At 53.5% G+C, this 15640-nt stretch overlaps 1 protein-coding gene across 2 annotated transcripts; it reads right to left on the bottom strand.

Moving 5' to 3' along the window:
- Window positions 1-1266: 1266 nt before the first annotated feature.
- Window positions 1267-13888, bottom strand: CX3CL1 (C-X3-C motif chemokine ligand 1). Of its 2 annotated transcripts, none has more exons than XM_009250747.4 (3): window positions 13719-13888; window positions 6565-6685; window positions 1267-4260 (listed from the first exon to the last, which is right to left on the bottom strand). In XM_009250747.4, exons 1-3 carry the CDS (start codon window positions 13786-13788, stop codon window positions 3258-3260), a joined length of 1194 nt encoding a protein of 397 aa, XP_009249022.1. In that variant the 5' UTR covers window positions 13789-13888; the 3' UTR covers window positions 1267-3257.
- Between the last annotated feature and the right edge of the window lie 1752 nt (window positions 13889-15640).

The raw sequence follows: 15640 nt of genomic DNA, 5'->3' as shown, positions 1-15640 counted from the left end.
GTGAGTGCAGTGGTGCGATCTCAGCTCACTGCAGCGTCTGCCTCACAGGTTCAAGCCATTCTCCTGCCTCAGCCTCCCAAGTAGGTGGGATTACTGGGGTGTGCCATGACACCTGGCTAATTTTTGTAGTTTTAGTAGAGACAGGGTTTCACCATGTTGGCCAGGCTGGTCTCGAACTCCTGACTTCAAGTGCTCTACTCACCTCGGCCTCTCAAAGTGCTGGGATTATAGGCATGAGGCACCGCGCCGGCCCTTGACCTACTTTTGATGGAGACTCGGCTTAGAGAAAAATATCCTCACTATAAGAAAAACAAGAGAAAAGCAATGATAAATGGTAACTGATGTGGCCACAAGGTCCAGGAGATCCAGGAGGTGGAGGAGATGGTAGGAAACAGGATTGCTGACCCAAGCCTGCTCTATCTCAAATGGCAGCTGCTGCCTGGACCTGCCTACTAAAAAACACCATTCATGTAGACATTGAATCTAAGATCCGACTGATGGTAAGATGTTCCGATATTTAACAAATTACTAATAAAGAAAAAAAGTCTGCCAATTAAGCTGTGGCAAGCCATTGATTACAAAATGAGTCTCAATTCCACACGTCACAGTGTGAAAAGGATGCATCCTAACATTCATGAAATATTGGATACCAGTAGGCTGGACTTGGTCTGTGGCAGCCTTGTGCAGTTTCCAACCTGCACAACTGTACACAGCAGCTCTTATGAAGTCTCCCAGAACACTGAAGAGCTTAGGGGCCACCACGAGGCTCACACTTGGGGCACATCTATGAACTCCCAAGTCCCTTAAGAAGTAATCCCTCTTTGATCTTCATCTGAACCAGGAAGGCTGCAAAGAGGAATCTAGGGGCCAGTTTCCTCCCATGGGGCACCAGTTCACTGAGAGTGGTCCCAGGGCCCCTGGGATGGTAGTTCAGCAGGCATAGGGTAGGGCTTCATGAGGGATTCTGAGTCCTGCCAGACTAGGAGAGGCCTCACATTTATAACACCCAGAGAGTTGAGGGCCCTGGCCCAACATCACACAGCCGGGCAGAACAGAGCTGGGCTGAGGGCTCGGCACTCCTCACTCCAATCCCTGGTGCTTCTTCTCTTGCTGACTGTAAAAATGTCTGCTCTTCTGCCCCAGGTGAACTGGAGATAGGGGTCTCCAGGGCTGAAAGGGGTCTTGCCCCCAGCCCCCCACCCCTGCCCCACTTCTTCCCCTCTGAAGCCCTGGTTGCTGGACTTGTCCCCGGAGAAATCACCCGTATTGATTCACAAGACTTTTAAATTTTATTAGTAAAATACAAAATGGCACAGACATTGGTGATGAGGGTTGGAAAAGTCTTTCCAAAGTCTTCCTACTCTTTCCAAAGTCTTCCTAGATCATCCTTGTCCATGTCCTGCTTGGAGAAAATAACAAAGTCCATGGAAGGGAGACCAGCTGGTCCCAGCAGCTTCCTCACAAAGGAGGCAGGGCCCCATCACAGGGAGTCCCACCCCTGGAAGGCTCTCCCAGCCTGGAAGAGCCAGAACAAAGTGCATTGGACCCACTCCCACTCTCTCTGAGCTGCCAGAGTGACCCCACCTGAGCCAGGCCCTGAGCTTCCTGAATATACTGCGCCACGCCCAGCAGGGGAGTGCAGAGGCCGGGTGGGCAGGGCGGCACAGCATCTTGCTCTCTATGGACCAGAGCTGGGTTCCCTTCCTCCAAGCACCCATCTGTGAAGGAGTGTTCCTAGCACCTGGGTAGAACCCAGCCCATAAGAGGCTCCTCAGGTAGAGGGCAAGGGTCGGGGACAATCCAAGGGAGAGGTGAGCTGCCACCAGGGACCCTGAGGGGCCAGGCCAGCCGGTGCGGCCCCATCCAGGCATGCTAGAGCCTTCAGCAGCCAAAAAAGGGAACCCCTGACTTTATGCCTACAACTTCCCCTTTCCCATGTCCCAGTCCCCTTCCCGGGTAGTGTCCCTTTCAGAAACAAAAAGGGGACTCATGGAAAACATCATGGAAATCCCTGGTCCTGTCTGCGGTGGGGACAAAGATGAAGGAGAAGGTCTTGGAGGGCAGAGAACAGTGTTTTCAAGGAGTGAGAGAGGTGGGAAGGGAACCCAGCCTCAGGAAAGAATCTAGCGCGTGTGGGGTGGGACCACAGGGGTCTTGTGGCCTGGCTGCCTGCAGGAGTCTCTGAAGAAGCGTCAGGAGTGTGGCTGCTCCTGGAGCCTTTCCTGGGCTTCTTAGACATGTGTCTGGAGCCCTCCCTCCTCCCTCTTAGGGGGTGATGGGAGGCAGAGCTCGGGCTGTCTCAGTGGCTAAGCCTGGGTGGGGCCTTCAGGGATTGTCTCTGCTCTGCCCACTTCCATTTGGGGGCCCACAGGGCAGGATCTGTGCTATCAACTCACTCCCTTGCAGGCCCTCTGGGCCTCGGGGTCCAAAGACAAGTTAGTCCATTGGCAGGGACTGTCTAAGGTGCTCTGCTGATAAGGACTGTGAGGCTGCATCCAGGGGCTGGAGAGAAGGGCCTCAGGTCAGTGAGTGATGTCACTCCCTCTTTCCTTTCACAGATGGGAGTGTGCTGGTGGGTTGATGGTGGAACTAGGATCAGAACCCAGCCTTCAGACTCAGCACAGTGTAGACCAAAGAGGAAAGCCACCAGATACCCTTATCTCCCCTTCCCACAATGCCTAACCAAGGGCAGAGCCTCACTGGAAGCAGTGCCAGGAAACACCACACTAGCCTCATGCAAGAAAAGACATGTCCCAGTGGGGGCGTGGGCTCTGTACAGAGGACGGGGCTGGGGGAGATAGCACCGCAGGTGGCCGGGGTGACTGGCAACTGCCGCAGGACCAAGGGACACAATGAGGTTGCGGGGAGTGGGCAGAGGGCCTGGCCTGATGCTCATGTGTGAGATGGGAGGACTGTAGTACTCACAGGGCAGCATGAGTCAGAGGGGGCTGGGCGTTTAATAAATAATTGTTCACTGGGGCTGGGATGGCGTCAAAGGGAACCTCTAACCAGCCAGCAGCAGAGGAAAGTTTTGGGGCTGGGGTGAGTTGGGAGGCCACCCCCTCTGTCCCTGGCAGGTGGAGAATTGTCAAGGCTGGCCTCCTGGGGAGTGCCTGGGAACTTGGAGCTTGTGCACCTGGAGGATCCCACCTCCCCGCTCCAATCATCCCAGCTCAGGCCAGGCCCTTGGGTGGGGGTGGGTATGAGGATGAGGAATCCCAGGCAGCTGTCTGAATCAAACAACTAGACACAGGAGTTCACACGGGCACCAGGACATACGAATTACTACCACAGCTCCGGGGGATGTAGCGAAGGCCCTCCACCATCTCTCCCGCCATCTTTCGAGGGCAGCCCTGGAGGCTCTGATATGTGAACATGGCCACCCCCAGGCAGAAGAGGAGGCCAAGGAAGGCCAGCAGCCCCACCGCCTGCCTTCGGGTGGCAGCCTGGGCGTCAGGGACGGGAGTGATAAGGACGCCCAGCCTCTGGGGATCCATGGTGGCATGGATGGGTTCCTCAGCCTTAGGGGTCCAGCTGCCTGAAGCCACTGGCTCCCTGCTGGGAGTCCCTTCTGAGGAGACAGGGATCACAGAGACGTGGGCCATGCTGCCAGGCCCCCAGTCCTGGAAGGCATCCGTGTGCGCTGGCACGGGACCCATCTCCTCCCGCTCCAGAGAGTTTTCTGGCCTGGGGCTCTGTCCCTGACCCCACACACGCTGGCCTTCAGACGGAGTGTTCTCCTCTGGGGCTGGGGAGGACGTAGTGGAGGCCTGGGTGGAGGGGCCCTGGGTGGACGGGGCCTCAGAGGTCTTTCCCTCAGCCCAGAGGCCGGGCCCAGGTTGGTGGGGAGCAGAACTCTGCCACGTGGCGGCAGTGGAGACGGGAGGCACTCGGAAAAGCTCGGTGCCCACAGGCCCTCCATCCTGAGCCTTTGGCGTCGGGGCGAGCCCGGTCCCTGAGGAACCAGTCACGCCCATCGGCAGCTCTGGGGAGGTCCCCAGGGCCCTCTGTGCCTCCTGGGAAGAAGGAGTCGGCTCCAGGCTACTGCTTTCGCCTGTGGCTTCGGGCTCCAGGACCACAGACTCGTCCATTCCCCCGGCGGCAGGGGTGGTCCTGGGCTTCACCTCGCCGATCTGCTTCTCGAAGGTGCCGCCATTTCGAGTTAGAGCAGCAGCCTGGCGGTCCAGATGCTGCATCGCGTCCTTGACCCATTGCTCCTTCGGGTCGGCACAGAACAGCCTGTGCTGTCTCGTCTCCAAGCTACAAGGGAGGAAGACAGGGATCCGGTGATGCCCAGATACCAGAAACCCGGGCCAGCGTGGTGTGGGGGCACAGCACCAATACTCTGCAGGTGAACACACCCGGCTGGAAACCCTGCCCTCCCACTTAGCGGCTGTGAGGCAACTGACCAGCTGGGGCAACCTGCCCTCCTGAGCTCCCAGGTCCTCACCCGAGTAATGGAAATAGGAAAGCCTCCCATCTGTAGGGTGACCAGCCGTCCCAGAAAAATTGGGATGGAGGGGGTGCTCAGGATGAGGGACTTTCCATTTTAAAACTGGGGAAGTCCCCAGGCAAACAGGGACGAGTTGATCATCCTACTTCTGTGTTACTGTAAAAAAAGGTAAATTATGTGAAGCACCCGGCTCCGAGTAGATCAGTAATAGCTGAAAATAATAACAATGTCGATAATATTGTTACAATTAAGGCAGGGGGCTGTGGGCTTTGAGTCTTCTGCTGGGGAGGGGACCTCAGATGAGCTCTGTATGGGGCCTCCTTACTCTAGAACAGGCCTTATGAGACTTTGTGAGTCTTGTTGCTCCTCTCCTTCAGTTTCACAGCTACAGGCTGTGCTCAGGGCCCCTCTCCTCCCCGCCTGATGTGTGTTCACGGACAGAAGGGGCTAGAGCCAAATATGTGGCGGCCTCATTGGGATCCCGAGTGCCCTCCAAATCTTGAACTTCCTCTGAAGCCCTGTGTGGCTGGTTCACCACCAAGCCCACAGCTCAGAGCTGACAGAGGCCCTGGCTCCATGCCACGGCCTGTGCTTGGCATTTTGCCCATGTTTAAACCTTACATCCATTCCACAAGATGGCTACCAGGCTCATCCCCGTTTTACACATGAGGAAACCAAGGCTCAGAGAGGTGAAGTAAAGGCACCTGGCTCCAGGATGCTGGGAAGCCAGAGAAGTCCAGGAAGCAAGTATGACCCTGCGGGCCCCCTGGGCACAGTGATCCCCTCCCCCACTTCCTTCTTCCCCTTCATCTAGAAAACAAAAAATACTTGGGGGTGTCTTGGGGAAGTAAGCCTTGACCGATCAGCAAAGAGGTCCGGCAGGAGCACGCTCAGTACCTTGCCCACCTTAGAAACTGCATAATTGAGGAGAGGAAGTGCCAGACTTCCTTTAGCTGAGCCTAGAAAGCAAAGGGCCATTGGCCATTTCCTGCTGCCTGGCCCCTAGGTCTGGCTGAGGCTGCTTTAGGTCCCAAAAGTCAGTCCTGGGGAAAGGTCTCAGGGCTGGCTGGTTAGACAGGACCCAAGAGAGCCCCCAGGAGGAGCAAGTGACCAAGATGGCCAGGGTCCTCAACAGCCAGGGGGACAATGGCTCAATCCCTCCCCAAAGTCTCAAAATGGCCCTGTTTCCTGTCTGTCAAATGGAGATAGTGATCTCTGCAGCTCCTACTGACAGCACCCTGCCAGGCACTTTATTTATTTTTCTTTGTCTTTTTCTTTTTTTCTTTTCTTTTTTTTCTTTTTTTTTTTTGAGATGGAGTCTCACAATGTTGCCCAGGCCAGAGTGCAGTGGTGCCATCTTGGCTCACTGCAACCTCCACCTCCTGGGTTCAGGCGATTCTCCTGCCTCAACCTCCCGAGTAGCTGGGATTACAGGCGCCCACCACCATGCCCGGTTAGTTTTTGTATTTTTAGTAGAGAGGGGGTTTCACCATGTTGGCCAGCCTGGTCTTGAACTCCTGGCCTCAAGTGATCCACCAGCCTCAGCCTTCAAAACTGCTGGTATTACAGGCATTAGCCACCCGCACCCTTGCCAAGCACTTTAGTTACATCCTGTCCTAGCTACCCATTTTACAGACAAGGAAACCAAGGTGCAAAAAGTAAGCAATGGAAGCAGGGCCACCCAGCCAGTAAGAGGGAAGGCAGGATTTGCATCAGGTCTGTTAGAGTCTGGAACCTGCATTTTAAGTAAGACCGTCATGCTTTATGCCTACTCACACCGCCCCATGAAATATAGTGGGTTCGAGTGTGGGTAACATGTGCTTCAGCCCAGGAGGAATTACCACCCTTCATGGCTGCTCCAGGCCACAAGCCAGGGTGGCTGCCACCCAGCTACACTGGGCCATTCAGGAAGCCAATATCCACCTTAGCCATGTAGCACAGAAATTAAGGTCAGTGAGGTGGCCTGCAGGCCGGGGCAAGAGAAGCGTGTGCTGAGGTCTTTGCCTGGGAGCCCAGGTATGGGAGCGGAGGTGTGGACATAGATTCTCAGAGGTCTGGGAATATTCCAAGGGCCCGAAGGGGATTTCAGAGGCCTCGAGGGCAGTACCTACACGATTGCGCGTTTGCCGCACGATGCCTTGTTCTGTTGATAGTGGATGAGCAAAGCTACAGGTATCTTTGATGTCATCTTGCTGCACGTGATGTTGCATTTCGTCACACCGTGGTGCTGTCCTGAGTCCAAAGAGGTTCCTGGTCAGCAGGGATGTCTGTGGGCATCTGGCTTCTCAACCCCGTGCCAGATTGTCCCGGCCACACCACCCAAGCCAAAGCTGATCCCCTGTACGCCCTGACCTTCAAGGCCTTTGAATCAGCCTCCCTCCCCCGCCAAACTTCTCTATGCCTCAGTTTCTCCACCTGTAAAATAGGAACAAAAATAATATCTACCTCATAGTCTTGTTGTAAGAATAAGAAATGTGAATTCTTATTTATAGAGTTCTTTTTGCCTGGCACATATTAAGAGTTTAATTTTTTTTTTTTTTTTGAGACAGACTTTTGCTCTTGTTGCCTAGGCTGGAGTGCAATGGCATGATCTCAGCTCACCGCAACCTCCACCTCCCGAGTTCAAGCGATTCTCCTGCCTCAGCCTTCTGAGTAGCTAGGATTACAGGCATGTGCCATGACGCCTGATTAATTTTGTATTTTTAGTAGAGATGGGGTTTCTCCATGTTGGTCAGGCTGGTCTCAAACTTCTGACCTCAGGTGATCTGCCCTCCTTGGCCTCCCAAAGTGCTGGGATTGCAGGCATGAGCCACCATGCCTGGGTTAATTTTTAAAATTAAGTGGTCCATTGTGCAGCAGGGGGGATGAATCTGAGAGTGACAGGGACCTGCTAAGGTCACACAGCCAGCAAGTGATGGAACAGGTTCTCCTACCAGGCCGGCTCTAGTCCCCACCAGGCCTGTGGCCTTGCCTATCCCCTCACCTCTGCCTTATTTCTTCCTGCTGCCTTTTTTTTTTGTTTTTTTGTTTTAAGAGATAGGGTCTTGTTCTGTTACCCAGGCTAGAGTGCAGTGGTATAATCCTAGCTCACTGCAACCTCAAAATCCTGGGCTCAAGAGATCCTCATGGCCGGGTGTGGTGGCTCACACTTGTAATCCCAGCACTTTGGGAGGCCGAGGCAGATAGATCACCTGAGGTCAGGAGTTTGAGACCAGCCTGATCAATATGGTGAAACCTTGTCTCTACTACAAATACAAAAATTAGCCTGGCATGATGGTTTGCACCTTTAATCCCAGCTACTTGGGAAGCTGAGACAGGAGAATTGCTTGAATCCAGGAGGCAGAGGTTGCAGTGAGCCGAGATCGTACCACTGCACTAAAGCCTGGGTGACAGAACAAGACTCAGTCTCAAAAAAAAAAAAAAAAAAAAAAAGAGATCTCTTGCCTCAGCCTCCCAAGTAGCTGGGACTACTGGTGCATGCTACCATGCCTGGCTAATTTTTTTAAGAGACAGAGTCTTGCTATGTTGCCCAGGCTGGTCTTGAACCCCGACCTCAAGCGATTCTCCCACTTCAACCTTCAGAATAGCTGGGATTACAGATGCAAGCCACCATGCCCAGCAATAAACTTTTAAAAAAATATATAAGTACAACTGCTTTCTAAGGAAGGTGGGATCTGCTGAATAGATGATCCTTTGTTCTGCTGCTAAGAGCCAGAATGAGCCTGAGAGCAGTTGCTGAAAGGTACTGAGTCATCCTACCTAAGAGGGAAGAGGCATTTGAAATTCTTGGAGCAAGAAGAGTAAGGAGGAGGGTTGGAGATGGACAGTATGAATAGGGTGGGGGCAGAGTGGGGCGGAAGGGGCAGGCAGTAGCTGAATGTCATGTGGAATCAGAGAGAAACCCGGGGACAGGACAAATAAACCCAACTATTTGATATAAACATTTGAAGTTGTTTACATTGCATTTCCACCTTTTCTCTTCCCCTATAATCTCCAGCAAATTTTTTTCTGCTCAGCGTGAGCTCAAGGAGGATGAGTATAAAAAACAAGGAAGAGCTTGAGTTTCAGATCTAGGTCAAGGTTATGTGCAGCAAAAGCAAGACCCCAGAGGGTTTTGCAAACATCTGGAGGCCAGGGCAGACAAGAGAGCAAGCTGATCTTATCTAGCCCTCCAGAGCCTGGGAAACCCCCAGGGCATCCCTGGGCTCCACCAGAACACGAACTGCTCATACAGAAATATTTACATATATGTGGCCATGCAAACATACTCCACTTTCCCAAATACAGGTGCATGCACGCGTGTGCACACACAGAGACTTTGTAGAGTCTGCTGCTTCCTCTCTCCATCGCTCCCCCTTAGCTTTGGCCCACCCTGCTTTGTGGGAAGGTGGTTTAGGGCCGGCAGGTCTGGGTTGAGTCATCAAGGAGCAGCACTAGTAGCCTCAGGGGGTTGGGGGCTGTGTGCAGGAGGGGCTCCCCAGGTCACAGGGCTGTCCTTTCTCTCTGAGTAACCAGGATATAAAAGTCACTGTGTGGGCTGGCCACCCTCCTTCTGCAATGGGACCTCAGACTGACTCACCTGCAGCCTCCCCAGGCCCAATTGAGTGGAGCCAGGTGGCAGTCCCCTAAAATGGCCTGCAGGTGTCTTCTTTGGGAAGCCCCAGAAAATATGGTGCCTCTGAGTGACCAGAGACAGGAGGAGGCAAGGGAGGCTGCCCAATGGATAGGAAAGAAGGTCCATTCTGTGCGCCCCAAATCCAAGATGGGGAAAACCATTGCCCACCTCCAGGGCTTTAAAGAGCCACAGAGTCATCCTGTCTCCAAAGTCCCCACCCTCTGCCACGGTCCCTGAATGGTCCTGGCCCGGCTCAGTTCTTGGTTCTGCCAGGAAGATTGTTTAACTAACCTGGGGAGCCTGTCCCTTCTCAGAGCTGAAGTTTTCCTTTCTGTAAATGGAGACATGCCTCATCCAGCCAGTCATATATTATCTGTCATAGGAATGTCAGGAAGGCAGGGACCTCGTCTATCTTGGTATCACAGTTTCCCAGCATCAAGCACAAGGTGGATACTCAATCAATATTCATTGAATGAAATTAGTCTCAATTTACTTATCTCTCTTTAATGCATCTATCTACCTATCCATCCACCCGTCCACCCACTCTTATCAATCTTCTACCCATTCCTCACCCACCTGCCACCTCCTGCCCAACCCCTATTCATCTCCATTCATCCATCTACCCACTCCCTCTCCCCTACCTACCACGTGTCAATCTTCCACCCCCTTTTATCTCACCCACTCATCCATCCCTCATCATCCCCTCCCCATCCCTTCTTCCATCCATCCATCCATCCATCCATCCATCCATCCATCTATCCATCCATCCATTCATCCATTCATCCATCTCTCCATCCACCCATCCATCCATCCATCCATCCATACATCCATCCATCCATCCATCCATCCATCCATCCACTTCCTGATTCAGCCAACACTGGCTAGAATTACTTTGGAGTATATACAAAAATCTCAGGCCCTCTTATCCTTAACCTTGAGCTCTTTCTCCCATAGGCACTGGTGCTGAGTTTGGAGAGAGTGCTTCCATCCCAATAAATGCCATCAGATCACTCTGTTTATTCAGTCAACCAACAAATGCTGGTTCCTCTTGCCAGGCCCTGTGCTGGGTGCTGTGAGGTACAGTGAGATGAACAAGGAATGCCTCTGGCCTCAGAAGGCTCCCAGCCTGATGGACAGGTAAAACAGGCACACAAAGTATCGGAGCTTTTATTTTATTTTTTTTAATTGAGCACCTACTGTGTATCAGACCCTGTGTCCAGCATGTACACATCTGCTCTCTTTAATTCCCAACATCCCTGCAAAGGGAGTATTATTATCCCCATTTTACAGATGCAGAAGCTGGAAATAAGAGAGGTTAAATGTGCCTAGTGCCACACAGCTGCATGGTGGCAGAGCTAGTTTTCTACCCAGCCCCTAAACACCCCACTGTTCTAGGCTACCCTAGATGCCAGGTAGAAACACAGTGTTCCAGAACATACCACAAACATACTGGGGTTTACATGAGGGAGAGACCACTTCCAACTTCAAATGATCAGGGGAGGCTTCTTGGAGGAATTCTCCTTTAGGTTGGACCTCAAGGACTTCTCAGAGTCTTCCAGGGTCTTAGAAGGAGACTCAGGAAATGTCCTAGGTTGCTGGATGAGGTGATAAAGAGAGGGCTTGAGCCATTGCCCAGCTGTGTGTCCTGAGCAAGTCACTCGGACTCTCTGAGCCTCAGTTTCCTTACTTGTAAAATGGACGTGACAATACCTGCTGCACAGTGTGGTTGTGAGAATAAGCATTTTTTTTCCCTCAGGGCAACGTTTCTCAACAGTGACACTACTGACATTTTGGACCAGACAATTCTTTGTTTTGGGGGCTGTCCCGGGCACTGTAGGAGGTTTAGCAGCATCTCTGGCCTCTACACACTAGAGGCAAGTAGCTCAACTGAACCAAAAATATTGGGACATTTGTAACAAGTAAAAAATGTCTCTAGAAATTGCCAAATGGCGCATAGGAGAGCAAAATTACTCACTGAGGACCATTGCTCTAGAGATAACCACATGGCTCCCTCCCTCACCCCCCTCCAAACTGTGCAAAGCCACCTACTCAGTGGGCTTCCCTAACCCCTATTTAAAATGTCAACACCTCTCTTCTCCCCTCTCTATTTTTCTTTTTCTTTTCGTTTCTTTTTTTTTTTTTTTTTTTGAAATGGAGTCTCGCTCTGTCACCCAGGCTGGAGTGCAGTGGCATGATCTCGGCTCACTCCAACCCTCTGCCTCCCAGGTTCAAGCGATTCTCTTGCCTCAGCCTCCCAAGTAGCTGGGACTACAGGCATGCACCACCACGCCCAGCTAATTTTGTATTTTTAGTAGAGACAGAGTTTCACGATGTTAGCCAGGCTGGTCTTGAACTCCTGACCTCAGGTGATCTGCCTGCCTTGGCCTCCCAACATGCTGGGATTACAGGCATGAGCCCCTGCGCCCAGCCACCCCTCTCTATTTTTTGATCACAGTGCCTTTTCTCCTTCCAACAGACCACATTGTTTACTGATTTACTTTGTGTATTATCTGTCCTCTGCAGTTGAATTACAGCACCCCGAGGGCTGAGGTCCTTGGCTGTTTTATTTATTGATGCCGCCCCAGTACCTAGAACCAGGCTTGTCACACAGTAGGTGTCCAATAACTATTTGTTTAATGAATGGACAAAATGCCTAAGGAAGCGCTTTGTGACATAATACCTTAACCAACAGAAAAATGGAGGAATTTTTATTTAAATTCGACAGGGGCCTGGATCTGACACTCTTGAATTTATCCTCCCATACCCTCCCCATCCACCCCCACTGCTAATGAGGCGGGTAGGCTATAGGAGCTTAAAACAGATTCGTTTTTTTCTCTTTCTTGCCAGGACTTGAGTGGGAGTGAATGCGTCAGCTCTTGGAGTGGGGGGTGCAATGCTCTGCACTGACTCGTAGCTGCAGGTTTGTTATATAAAGCACGGAAGCCTCCTGCCTGACACAGCCCCACAAACCCACATTTGGGGACTGACACAGCTGCCCCACACTAGTCAGGGAAGCAGCTACGAACCCCCCAGCCTCCTCTCGGGGTCTCTCTGGCTTCCAAACCACCCCCTTGTCCTATAGGGGCTCCCAAGGGCCTCTCAGAGCCATACATGTCAGCGCGGGAGAGGACTTCCAAGGTGAGCCTGGTCAAATGCCCAGTTTTACAGGAGGAGAAACTGAGGCTGAGAAAGGTTCCAGTAATGCCCAGGATCTTCCAGTAAAGCCAATGACCAAGATGAGGGCAGAAGCCTGGTTCTAAAGTCTCAGGCTGGTAGTTTGAGCACCCAGGGTCCCCTAGGGTCCCCTTTCCATCCTAGCCTAGGACCCTTCCCCCTCTCAGCTTAGTAAAAGTAATCCTCCTCCTCCGCCCTCTTCAAAACACCCCCATAGGCATTGGAACCTTGTCACCCTCCCCCAATCCACCGGAGAGGTAATAGCTATATTTAAAGATGCAGCAACTGGGACCAGAGGAGGCAAGACCCTGCTCAGGGTCACACAGCAAGACTGTGGCAAAGCAGCCGCCATCTGACTCCCCACTTTCCAGATCTCACTGTCCCCAGACACCTCAGGCTTCAGGGCCCAAGCCCAGAAAGCAGGAAGCCAGCAGGAATTCACCTCCACCACCCTCACGTGCCCATCCACCCACACACCTGCTGCCTGCCCCAGGGTGAGTTTGCTCCATGGAAATATCTGGATGCTGGGCACTACTTCTCATTCTCCCAGACTTGCTGTGTGCCCACCTTCTCTGAATGTCACCCTGCCAGATGGTGGGGGCACTCCCTGAGGAGGGGGCTGGCTAGCGGTTCATGGAGGTGATGTGGCCCACAGAGGTGGTGAATGTGCATCTGTGCTCTCTCCTGCATTCAGTCCCATGAGTCTTACCCTCTCCTGCCCTACTTACTGGCTGTGCATCATCAGGCCAGTTTCTAAACCTCTCTGGGCCTCCATCTTATCCATATCAGGTAGGATGGTTAATTATGTACCCCTACCAGGTCCTGGGCTTCAGTAAGCGAGTGACTAGAGGCAAAAGCATTTTCTATACTGTGCTTGGAGGAGGAAGACAGCATGATGGGTAGACACAGGCAGAGCAACTGGGGCTATAGAATAGCACAGCAGTGGCAAACCCCAACCATGAGCTGCAGTGACCTTGACCTTCACTGGTCCTGGGCCCCCTAATCCTGGGGGCTTTGAAAACAGGACAGGAGAAAGTCCCAACTGTGGCCTGGCCCAGGGCCAGGGCTGCAGGTTACACATTAACGCTTGATGGAAAGAGCCAGCCACTGTCAGCCAGGGCCTCCCACCCCAGTGCCCAGCAGGAGCTTCTGCAGGCTCCCTCCACCCCCACCCTCCTGGCACACCCACACCTGGCTCCCTTATGCCACCCACACTACCTCTCCATGCTTCCAGGCACAGCCACTTTGCTCGCTGGGCCAGGCAGGGCAGTCGCTGGCAACTGGAAATCTGTCCAGCGCTGCATCTGGGGGAAGGGAGGCGCCCAGCCCCCTCCCGCACATCCCTGGGGAAGGGGCTGCCACCGGCCTTGAGCTTTACCCAGGCAGGGTCTGGGGCCCCTGATGTCAGGCTTGAGGGATAGACAAGGGGCTGAGGGCTCCCTACCCTGTTCGTGCCCAAGTCCAGGCCCCACTTACCGGCCAGCAGGACGGTCAGATGGCAGAGGGTGGCCAAGCGGAGCAGCCACGAGAGAGATATCGGAGCCATGGCTGAGGGTGGGCAAGAGTCCCGGCGGGGGCCAGGCAGGCGGCTAGAGCCAGGCGGCAGAGCTCAGTGCTGTCCCCTTGCCGCCCGCCAGAGCTCTGTGGCTTTTTATAATGGGGCTGGCTGCCTCCGCCTCCAGCCCCCGCAGGCAGGAGGGTGGGAGGGGAGAGGAAGGGAGCCAGTGTGCAGCCGCTGGATTCCTCAGGATGTTGCCAAGGAACCAAGCTGGCTTTGTGTCCCTGGGCTTCTCACCATCCTAGGCTCGTCATACTGGGACCTTCCCCAGGAGGCTGGACCGGGTCTGCCTGGGTACAAAGGCCTCCTCTCCTGCCATGAGCTGGGAACATGCCCTAGGATCTGGCCTGGGGCCCTTTCTCCTAAGTGGGCAACACACAAAAGGCCAGCAGGCCACGGAATAGAGAGCGGGGCGCCAAGGGGCCGGGAGGGACTCAGGGCCCCTCCATCCTGGGTCTGACAAACTCTTCTTTGATCCAGGGAATGCCTCGCCCACATCAGGATGGACCCCTAAATTTCCCCTCTTAGAATCCCAAGCTCCTGGAGGACCTTGTTGATCTATGCGTCTCCAGAGCCCAGCAGGGAGCCTGAAGTCAGCAGGGACTTGGTGCAGGGTCTGCTGAAAGAAGGATTGAGTCCAACTTCATATGGATAGATGGGGAAACTGAGGCCCGGATCCACCCCAGGTTATCCACAGCATCAGAGTGGAGAACCCCCCTCCCACCACCATGATGAGCAGAATGTGGACAGCTCAGGACCCAGAGAGAGCCCTGGCCTCCCTGCCTCCACCTCCCGGTCTCCCGCTCCCTGCTTTGCACCCACTCCCACCTCTGCTTTGGCCGCTGTTAGCCCAAAGAACAAGGTGGCTGCCAACCCATCCCCGATAACTCTGTGGCTCTTGGCTCCTCAACTCTGTAGCCATGCCTTGGATAAGCCTTGCCTCTTGTGGGGCCTGAGTTCTCTATCTGCCCAAAGAGAGCACTGCGCTAGTGCACTGGGGAGAGGGCTTCCCAGCACCGGCCCTCCAACAGGCTCTCGCCAAAGGGTGCAGAGGCTTGCCAGCCTTGGGAGCACATCAAAACACAGTCTGTCTTCATGGCAGCCTTCCCTAAAGGCAGTGGCAACAATCTCTGAGACTCCAGAAGAGTCAGCAGCTCCGCCTTGGTCTAGGACTGAGCTGTACTGGTGTCTCCAGGCTGCCAGTCTGAGGGAAACCAGTTGTGGAGCCAGCATCCCACGCTATGAGCCAGTTGGGCTGGGCAGAGGGGCCAGAGATCCCAAGGGCAGGGACCTCTCTCTCCTCAACCCCCCCCCGCTTGAACCTGGGAGGCAGAGGTTGAACCTGGCCAAGATCACACCACTGCACTCTAGCCTGGGTGACAGAGTGAGACTCTGTCAAAAAAAAAAAAAAAAAAAAAGGACATTTTCTTAAGTTCACCAGTCAGGAAATGAGGGATCCTGGATTCGTCCCAGCCAGCTGGCTCTGAGGTCTGAGCTCAAGACCAGTAGGGTCCACCACCTGCCTCCACCCCCACTGCGAGGACCAATGTGAAGACTAAGTGAGTTTATGTCCATAGGGTACGGGTCAGAGCCTGGCATAAAATAGAAGCGAAAATGCAAAGCACAGCTCTGCTTTTCCTCATTCGACCCTTTGGGCACCCTCTACCCTCCCCAGGTCCAGCTTCTACCCCCATAAAATGGGAATGATCACCCCCATCTATCTCATTAGGATGTTAAGGACTGAACTTAGATTTAATTTGGACATAATAACCAGGCTTTCAGGCTAGCCAGACCTGAGGCTAAACAGGACTCCAGGCCAGATGCGGTGGCTCACACCTGT

The sequence above is a fragment of the Pongo abelii genome, chromosome 18, assembly GCF_028885655.2.
Source record: "Pongo abelii isolate AG06213 chromosome 18, NHGRI_mPonAbe1-v2.0_pri, whole genome shotgun sequence".
Taxonomy (NCBI): domain Eukaryota; kingdom Metazoa; phylum Chordata; class Mammalia; order Primates; family Hominidae; genus Pongo; species Pongo abelii.
The sequence above is the reverse complement of the archived record's forward strand: the minus strand, read 5'-3'. Positions and strand labels throughout refer to the sequence as shown.

Coding starts and splice junctions, on each gene's coding strand:
- CX3CL1 (XM_009250747.4), bottom strand. CDS start 13,788: ATGGCTCCGATATCTCTCTCGTGGCTGCTCCGCTTGGCCACCCTCTGC. Junction 6,686..13,718: donor TCTGACCGTCCTGCTGGCCG/GTAAGTGGGGCC, acceptor CTTTGGACTCAG/GACAGCACCACGGTGTGACG. Junction 4,261..6,564: donor TGCGGCAAACGCGCAATCGT/GTAGGTACTGCC, acceptor CCTCCCTTGTAG/CTTGGAGACGAGACAGCACA.